This window comes from Leguminivora glycinivorella, chromosome 13 (assembly GCF_023078275.1).
Source record: "Leguminivora glycinivorella isolate SPB_JAAS2020 chromosome 13, LegGlyc_1.1, whole genome shotgun sequence".
Lineage (NCBI taxonomy): Eukaryota > Metazoa > Arthropoda > Insecta > Lepidoptera > Tortricidae > Leguminivora > Leguminivora glycinivorella.
In genome coordinates, this window is record NC_062983.1 from 15,986,636 (window position 1) to 15,997,187 (window position 10,552).

At 39.1% G+C, this 10,552-nt stretch overlaps 1 protein-coding gene across 1 annotated transcript; it reads left to right on the forward strand.

Moving 5' to 3' along the window:
- The first annotated feature begins 2,258 nt into the window (after nucleotides 1-2,258).
- On the forward strand, nucleotides 2,259-10,250 carry LOC125232985 (transcription initiation factor IIA subunit 2-like). The gene is made up of 4 exons (XM_048138847.1): nucleotides 2,259-2,439; nucleotides 4,895-5,022; nucleotides 8,992-9,098; nucleotides 10,122-10,250. The coding sequence occupies exons 1-4, from the start codon at nucleotides 2,368-2,370 to the stop codon at nucleotides 10,139-10,141; spliced, it is 327 nt and encodes a 108-aa protein (XP_047994804.1). The 5' UTR covers nucleotides 2,259-2,367; the 3' UTR covers nucleotides 10,142-10,250.
- The last annotated feature ends 302 nt before the right edge of the window (nucleotides 10,251-10,552 follow it).

Sequence of the window (10,552 nt, forward strand, 5' to 3'; positions counted from 1 at the left end):
GACAGAGACAAAAAATGTCGCCTTGCAACTTTTGCATCCGTGTGCGCGGAGCGTTAGGGCCCGCGCACACGGGCAACTGTTGCCGGCGACTTTTTTGTCGCGACCATGGCCTAGTATGAAAGTGCGCACACGAGGCGACCGAACTTTTCATACAAATACGAAAGTCGCCGAGCAACTGTTGCCCTAAGGGCACGCGCACACGGATGCAACAGTTGCTCGGCGACTTTTTTGTCTCTGTCGTCAACTTGTCACCCCTTGCGACAGTTTCCAAAGTGCGCACACGGGAACGACAGCGACGCAATCACAGACTAAGGCTCCCCACAGACAGTCTTAAAAATTCATAATCTTAAAAAAAACTTGTATGCAATCTGACAGTTCAAACTGACACTGACAAGACACTGACAGATCTGAACTGTCAGATTGCATACAAGTTTTTTTTAAGATTATGAATTTTTAAGACTGTCTGTGGGGAGCCTAAGACTCCGCGCACACGGGCGACAAAACTGTTTTGTCTCCATCGCTCGGTCTATGGGCTAGTATGAAGGTGCGCACACGGGGCGACGCAACTTTTCATACAAATACGAAAGTTGCCGAGCAACTTTGTCGCCCGTGTGCGCGGAGCCTAAAAAGAAGATATTACCATAGACCATGGACTTTCAATAGGGATTAGGGACTGAGCTCACACATTTTTTGCCACACTAAATTGAACTTTATCACCGGTGCAGAAAGGCGTTCTTATCAGACTAGTAAAAGTGTGTCCACATGAGAGGGTCAAAGTTGGGGCTGGTGTCCCTCTCGCACGTGTGACCAGTGTTAAAGAGATTACTATAGTAGTAGTATTTTTACCTGTATGATAACTAAGTTTACAAACTTCTTAAATTATTTTTGTATTATATCGAGGCAAGGATATTAATACCTTGTAACGAATTGGTAAGTCATTATTATGAAGCCATGAAACCAAAGATTTGCGTAATTAAAAAAACTTTTAATTCGGCATTAGTAGATTTGGTAGTAACTTTGAATATTAACTGGTATCCCCAAAGAACGACAGTGATGACGTCATTCAAATAATTTTGACAGTGGCAATAAGTGCGAGAGGGACACCAGCCCCAACTTTACCCTCTCATGTGGACACACTTTTTGGCCTAACAACTCAATCTAGCTTAATAATATACATATAAATCTATGCTTTAAGCTAGGAATACACTACGCGGACGTCCGTCGTGAATCGACCGCGGACGGGAATCTGGACAATGAAATTACACATAACCGTGCAAACTATGGGTCGACGGACGTGGACGTGGCCTTGAGCGCATGGACGTCCGTTCGAAATCTGGCTCGCTGGATGTTTTGTTCCGTGCACACTGATCGGTCGCGGTCGCGGTCGATTTACGACGGACGTCCGCGTAGTATGTTCCTAGCTTTATGTGTATTTCCATTTTCCATTGTCCAGATTCCCGTCCGCGGTCGATGGAAGCTAGGAACATACTACGCGGACGTCCGTCGTAAAACGACCGCGACCTATCAGTGTGCACGGAACAAAACATCCAGAGAGCCAGATTTCGATCGGACGTCCGTGCGCTCAAGGCCACGTCCGCGTCCGTCGACCGATAGTTTGCACGGTTAAGCTCGGAACACACTACGCGGACGTCCGTCGTAAAACGACCGCGACCGCGACCTATCAGTGTGCACGGAACAAAAGATCCAGCGAGCCAGATTTCGATCGGACGTCCATGCGCTCAAGGCCACGTCCGCGTCCGTCGACCGATAGTTTGCACGGTTATGTGTATTTCCATTGTCCAGATTCCCGTCCGCGGTCGATTTACGACGGACGTCCGCGTAGTGTGTTCCTAGCTTTATGTGTATTTCCATTGTCCAGATTCCCGTCCGCGGTCGATTTACGACGGACGTCCGCGTAGTGTGTTCCTAGCTTTAAGCTAGGAAATACACATAACCGTGCAAACTATCGGTCGACGGACGCGGACGTGGCCTTGAGCGCACGGACGTCCGATCGAAATCTGGCTCTCTGGATGTTTTGTTCCGTGCACACTGATAGGTCGCGGTCGCGGTCGTTTTACGACGGACGTCCGCGTAGTATGTTCCTAGCTTTACGACGGACGTCCGCGTAGTATGTTCCTAGCTTTGTTGACATTGTCAGTAAGTGCGAGAGGGACACCAGCCCAAACAATGACCTCTCGTGTGGACACACTTTTTGACCTAACTACTCATTCTGGTTTAACTGTAATTCTGTGACAATGACATGTTTCGGTGACTCGGTGTTGTCAAATCGCACTATCGCAGTGAGAAAGCATTGCTTGGGAAACTGCGTTTGTTTTGTGTATTAAAGTTTCAATCACTCAATCTATAATGTCATATCAACTGTACAGAAATACCACAATTGGAAACACATTACAAGAGAGCCTTGACGAACTAATCCAGGTAATCAAAAGTCAATTCTACATGGCTATTTAATATATGTATAGTCTAATATTTAGGTAAATTTTGTAAACTGCATGTACACCAACGAATATATTTGTAACTTTCTGTAATTTACTGTAAGTCTCCGTAATTGGCCGGCAACAGACAGTCTTAAAATTCATAATCTGAAAAAATCATAATCTTCTAAAATAAGATCGACTGTCTTGCCACACACATTTCACATTATTCGCAATCTGTCAGATCAATCTGAAAAAAATCATAATCTTAAAAAATAAGACTGTGTGTGGACAGTTTCGAAATTGTATATAAATCCGTGCACTCTGTCTCATTTCATAAGATTATGATTTTTTAATATTATGAAACGGTGGCGAGATACCAAGATAAAGAGATGGACTCTACATGCAACCAGATGGCCAGGCCCCACTGGAAAAAGGAAGGATGGGAAACCACGCAAAAGATGGGTTGATGACATTGTAAAGGTAGCAGGAAGGAACTAGATGGACACCATTCAGAACAGAGTAAAATGGCTAAGCTTGGAGGAGGCCTTTACCCTATCAGGGACCACAAATAACTAAAAGAGAAATGAAATGAAAAGTAAAGAAGAAAGACAAAAATGTGGAAAGAAGGCTAAACATCCTCCTCCTTTTGAGCTCGGCTTTTGACACTGTTGACCATGGAGTACTGCTAGCCAAGTTGGAGCATTATGGCATTAGAGGTATAATGTTAGAATTTTTTGAATCTTACCTTGCACACAGGCAACAGTTTGTCGAAGTCACGTGGACTCAAGACAACAAAGAAACAGTGCACAGATCCAGAATAGCCAATTCAGAAAGAGGAGTTCCACTAGGATCGATCCTGGGTCCCATCTTCTTTATCATTTTTATTAATGACCTAGTATCATACATAGAGAAATCAGTTCCGGATGTTAAGCTTGTAGTCTACGCTGATGATACCAATGCTGTAGTATCTGCTGAAAACATGACGCAGCTGAATGACAAAGTTAACATTACTCTACAAGCTCTAAACACCTGGTTCAGCACAAACAACCTTAAACTGAATTGTGCCAAGACTAATGCTTTGTTGTTTAAAACCACCTCGAGAAATAAAGACAGTTTACAGATTTCATCAAATGGAGTTATAATTCAACAAGTTGATTCTGTTAAATTTCTCGGAGTCAAGATTGATTCAAGTTTATGCTGGAAAGAGGAACTTTCATCACTAGTTAACTCTATAAGTTCGGCTTGTTATGCATTACGAAGTCTCAGAGAAGTGGTGAATTTGCCTCAATTAAAAATGGTGTACCACGCACTGGTAGAATCTAAAATTAGATATAGCGTCAAGTTTTGGGGTAACAGTTATCTATACAATATCCAGGCAGCTTTTGTGGCCCAAAAGAGAGCCATCAGAACTATAGCCAGAGTACCTCAGATGACGTCATGTAAACCTCATTTCATAAAGTTCCATATCCTAACAGTACCCAGTCTATACATTCTTGTTATTCTTAGTGACCTCATAAAGTACCTAAACTGCATTGAAACTTTGGATGAAAGAAGAAAACGGCTGGAAACAAGAAGGAAGGACTTACCACAAATAATAACCACTAAACTGCAGGTGGTTAAACACTCTTCAGCTTACCAAGCAGTTACTCTGTTTAACAGATTGCCAACGGAGTTGAAGTCGGTCACAAATTTAAATTTGTTTAAAAAATGTCTAAAATCGTATCTGGTGGAAAAGTGTTTTTATTCTGTGGATGAGTTTATAGGCTCAAAATAGTTTCTTTTTTTTTGTGATATTTTTTCTTTCTTTCTGACATAGGTACCTAATATAATGAATGAATAGTATTAATGAATAATTTCGATGTTGACTTAGATTTATGTATTATTAGTTATTTATTAAGTTAGTATTTTTTTTTAATTTGTAGATATTTAGTTATATTGTAATTGTAATATTATTAATTTTATGTAATATTCAAACACAATGTATATTGTTAAATGAATAAATGACTATGACTATGACATATAATATAAGATTATGAAACTTAACCTCTCGTATGCTTAGGAGCAGATCTGCTCCATATTGTTTCAACTTTAACATGTAGTTATTATGACTAATATATTAATGACAATTTTTTGACAGACGCATACGAAAGGTTAAGACTGTCAGATGCCGGCCATTTACTTTTTCTTTCCTTCAACGTCATTGCATGACAATTTAACTTAAGCATCGGTCTCCTGCGATACAGGCCAAGTCTAGTGGACTCCTGAGTTATCGGTAATACAACTACGTTATGCACGCAATTGTAAAATATGTACCTATTGCATCTCATTTGTGTTTTTGTGCAATAAACATTTTTTATCCTTTTTTTTTATCTAGGTAACATTTATTTGTACACTTTTCCTGTTTTGAGTGCTCTTTATATTACAGCTCTTAAAACTTAAAATTAATTGTGTTTCAGTATGGGCAGATTACACCAGCTCTAGCAGTGAGAGTGCTATTGCAATTTGACAAATCAATAAATCAAGCTTTATCCAACAGGGTGAAATCTAGGTTATCCTTCAAAGCCGGAAAGTTGAATACATACAGGTAAGAAAATGTAAATTGCTATTAGGTACAGTACAATCTTGATAATCCGGCACTGGTCCAAGACATAATAAATAATAATAAATAAATAAATAAATATTATAGGACATTCTTACACAGATTGACTGAGCCCCACGGTAAGCTCATGAAGGCTTGTGTTGTGGGTACTCAGACAACGATATATATAATATATAAATACTTATATACATAGAAAACATCCATGACTCAGGAACAAATATCTGTGCTCATCACACAAATAAATGCCCTTACCGGGATTCGAACCCGGGACCACGGCGTAGCAGGCAGGGTCACTACCGACTGCGCCAGTACCTTATTACATCCAGTAATCCGGCACTGATAGAGATGCAAGTGATAACTTCAAGTCCAAGTTTACCAGCTACATGTAAATTATTAGTCCGATTTCACTTTGAAACTGGCTAAAAACCAGATAATGATTGAAAGTTTTTTGAACTTATTATTTTAGTATAGTCTTTTTATATGACATACATAAAAACAATATGGAAATATATTGAGAATGGGTCTCTAATTTCCAGTAATTCTGGCACCTCCATGTTAGTAACAGTGCCGGATTATCAAGATTGTACTGTACTTTAAATAGACTTTTAGTACCTTATTATTAAACCTACTTGTAGTAATTGTACAATGTACAATCAGCATTAAAAGTAACAGATCATACAACGCTTCAGATATACCTACCATTTGATCAAAAATGCTAAATAAAAAGAGATGTGTGTCTATTACAATAGTAAGAATAGTTACACTTTGACATTTCTGACCATATACTGTACTAAAACGTTATTTAGGATGTCATATACATACTTTTGGCACACCTCGGAAAGTGGCGATCAAATATATGAAAGAGGCGCGTTCCTAGCACACAGTCTAAGCTCGTGTAGGTGAACGCGTACTATGCTTGTATGAGTGAAATATGACAGGTCGACTGTTCGCGTTTTTGACAGGTGGTAACTGTGAGGTAACCGAGAGGGGGTGAGCGGCACTTTTAGCGGGGAGCGGGAGTGGCCATACTGTACGATAGTACTCTTTATTATACTGTGCTTTTGGAGCATTGTTTCATCTATACACAGTGAAATAAAAACAACAGTTCAAACTTTGCATAGTCACTTTTGAGGTCATAATGAACAAGATTTGTTACGGGACCAATGCTGAAATGGTTTTTCAGAAAAACACCTTATTTTTAAAGCTATTTACATACAATAGTAAATCGTCGTTGAGATTGCCAATTCCGTTATGTGCATTTTTTCGATTTTTCGTTTTTTGCAGATTTGCCTTTAAAATTGTATTCCACGTCTAATGCAAAAACCAGCATACGCAAATTCTCCTTGGATCATGTTTTAACTAAACACATTTGTGATTTTAGCCCCAAAAATAAATACACATGTACTTCCAAGCACATATAGGTTTTGGTAACCAAGTAAAAAAAACGAAATTGATAATTACTACTGCACATGTGTGGATTCAGTATGGATTGTTGCTTAGTGTGCTTATGAGTTTCGGTCATATATCTTGATTTTTCAATTTTTTTTTTCTGGTATTCAAAGCTAAATATTTTAACCGTAAAGTATAACTTATTGTGTTAATATTGTAAAGTACCTTTTTGTCGTCGATTATTCGGCAAGTTTTTCACATTTTCTAACACAGTAAGAGGGTAGCAATTATACTCCATTCTAACGTTCTTGATACTGATATGAATTATGATAACTTCATATCTGACATATTTTAACACAGACACACACTCAGTAGTAATCGTTTATTGGTGTAGTTGGGCATCATCTACTGTGTAGTATATCCTGCGTAAGAGTAGCACCAACCCTGGTAAGAAAAACGAGGGTGTTGTAAAAGGCGACTAAGTTCACAAACGAAGCAGCTAATAGCTATAGGGGAGATAAGCCACTTGTCTTCGAGAAGGAAAACTACAAACTCAAGCCCGGGATGGAATCCCCGTTAGGCGCGAGTAAGGTCCAAGCTGAAATATGTGGTAAACTCCTCGGCCTCCGACGGCCAGTTTCCAAGAGGGTGGTGCAGGTGCGGGGAATCACAGCGATTTCCTTGACTCCTCAGTCCCTGGTGGTGTGTCTGCCGAGGTGTGCGATAGGGCTGCGTTTTGGCTCCTACCGTGTACCGTGTGTGTCTTTGCTGCTTTGGTATTCATCTGCATACAAGAGCCGATAGAAAGTTTAAAGTTGTAGAACACATCACTCCTCAAATCACAGAAGAAACGCATAAACTTTTAATTGACAGCCTTAATGCCAATACTTTATGCCGATGACGCAGCCTTTGTTGTTACCTCTGTGAGCTTCAGCTAATGATGGGTCCAATCTCTAAGGCAGAAATTCCACTCGATGACACGCTATTGGAGACAACCTTACGACAATAACCGACAATCTTTCGCTCTAGGCAGAGGTTGATATTTGCATCGGTAAGGCAGCTACCACTTTTGGAAAGCTTAGTGCTCGAGTATGGCAAAACAGACTAAGACCAAGGTGTTAGTCTTTCAGGCTTGTGTATAGACCATACTCTTGTACGAAGCCGAGACGTATGTCGAAGTCAAACGCCGTGGCATCTCCTTCTATAAGCGATGCCTGCGTAAGATGTTGGGCATATCATCACAGGTCGTCAAACCAGAGAGTTCTAGAAATCGCTGCCCAGTCTGACCATGCTTCTCAAACAGAGGCAACTGCGTTGATGGGTATATGCATAGTATGGAACCTCATGGAACCCTCTCGTTTACCACGCCGTGTTCTTCTGGGCATAGTAGCGAATGCCAAAAAATATGTTGGGAGGTCATTGCTTCGCTTCAAAGACTGTGCCAAGAGGTACTATCAGCTGCAAAAGTGCACGGAGAAGTTAGGAATGAATTCATTGATAAATTCATCATGCACTTTTGCAACTGATAGGACATGGCTGCCTTTAAGATCGGCTACCGAAACTAGGACACGCTTGCTAAGAAACGGAGGGAGTGGCGCAAGTGCATTGAAGATGGTCGCAAGTTCGTCCATGGACCTGGTTTGCGGCACTTGCAGACAAAAGGGAAACAAGGTAACGTAGCAAACCGTCTCAATTGGTTGCAAGCTTCCCTTGTCAGCTATGTGACAAAGTATGTCGCTATCGCATAGGTTGTCGCTATAATTACGTTGAATTTAGTCAGAACGAGTTTTAAGTTCTTTTTTTTAATTTCGTTTTTTTTCAACCCCTTTATGTCAAGAGTGGCACTGAAACTTGAGTAGTTCATGTGCTCTGCCTACCCCTTTATGGTATACGGGCGTGATTGTATGTATGTATGTACGTAAATATATATTATTAGTAATTGACAAGGAAGGTCTTTAGTTTTGTCAGATACTGACATTTTCCTTTGCATAATATCATTTATTTCTGATACAAGTGATTGTTATATCATGTTGTTTTGTTTTTATTACCCTAAACGCACATAACTTACTCTGATAAACCTCAAATGAACAGTATTTATGATTCCTATGTGCATGACTTACACATATGTATTTAGTAAGCTCAAAACCAATACCCATATGTGCACAAAATTAAGAAAAACGAGTATTTTCACACAACATATTTCTTGCTATTTTTGACACATTTTGGATACAAATTGAAATGATGTTTGTACCTACTTCTCTAGTAAATCGATTTTTTGTCTCTCCTGAAAAGTAGCTAAAATGCACATAGCGGAATTGGCAATCTCACCGACGAAATTAAATCCATACTTATACTTATACATATAATATTATAAATGGGAAAGTGTGTGTGTCTGTTTGTTTGTCCATCTTTCACGGCAAAACGGAGCGATGAATTGACATGATTTCTTAATCGGAGATAGTTGAAGGCATGGAGAGTGACATAGTCTACTTTTTGTCTCTTACTTGCTCCTGCACTTGTTTTATAGTTACAGTTTTTATATGTACCTGTTATATTTATTTCCAGGTTTTGTGACAATGTGTGGACCTTTATGTTGAATGATGTGGAGTTCCGAGAAGTGCAAGAAGTGGCTAAAGTGGACAAAATCAAAATTGTAGCTTGTGATGGCAAAAGTAAGTCACTTTTGTTTATTCTTTGACTAATCAATGCTTACATTTCATGTTAACACATTGACTGCCAGCAACCAGCCTGGTGGATGCTCATAAACTGTGCTCAGATGCCAGACAACTTGCTAGTCAGGTGGTCAAGATAAGAGTTCCAGATAACAATGGGTTTCTGGAGCAGTGCACCATTTATTGTCTGGTAGTAAGTGTAACTTTCATTGAATGGCTAGCATGAAGTTTGTGTCACTCATATTTTCATTACATTGGAGTAGTGATTTCCGAATGTTGTCTAGGTTCTATCCCATCTAATAAAAACCGGCCAAGAGCGTGTCGGGCCACGCTCAGTGTAGGGTTCCGTAGTTTTCCGTATTTTTCTCAAAAACTACTGAACCTATCAAGTTCAAAACAATTTTCCTAGAAAGTCTTTATAAAGTTCTACTTTTGTGATTTTTTTCATATTTTTTTAAACATATGGTTCAAAAGTTAGAGGGGGGGACGGGGGGACACACGCTTTCACTTTCCTTTAGGAGCGATTATTTCCGAAAATATTAATATTTTTAAAAAACGATTTTAGTAAACCCTTATTCATTTTTAAATACCTATCCAACAATATATCACACGTTGGCGTTGGAATGAAAAAAAATCAGTCACCACTTTACATGTAGAGGGGGTACCCTAACAAAACATTTTTTTCCACTTTGTCGGCGTGATCGATATACATATTGGTACCAAATTTCAGCTTTCTAGTGCTAACGGTTACTGAGATTATCCGCGGACGGACGGACAGACAGACATGGCGAAACTATAAGGGTTCCTAGTTGACTACGGAACCCTAAAAATGGCCCTATTTGGAATCCTTATTTTGGCTTATTAAAAAAGGGGTATAAAATGTTATTGTTAATGATTGCCTAATCATCCTAAATGTTGTATGGCCAATTAGCCGCTCAATTTATGCTTGTGGCCCCCCAACAACAACTCATAGTTAACAATTACAAATATTACAATACTTTATTATAATTGTTTTCTTTTCAGATGTTGAGGAGAGAAAATAATATTAAGCGCTGATAAAATGTCTTATTACTGTCAACTATTTTTATAAGACTTACTATCAATGTTTCAGTTATAGTTGTGTTCTATGAATATAAACTTTCTAAGCACCAGTGTTGTTTTTATTTACTAAACCTGAAAGCCTCATTCTGATTTGATAAGACTCAGAAAAACCGAAGTTGGCTGTGATTTTAATAACATAAACATATCCGGCAATGTCTTATTAAGTTATTAACATTTAGATGCATAATTGCAATTTTCATATGGTATCAAAAACAATACTATTTATATTTCTTTTTGTTCAAGTCATAGAGGAATAAGTAAGGGAATAAGACTCCATTCATCAGTAAATGCAAGTTATTTGTAGTGACATCTAACGTCAAATAGCGTAAATTATCAGTACCACTACCACTACT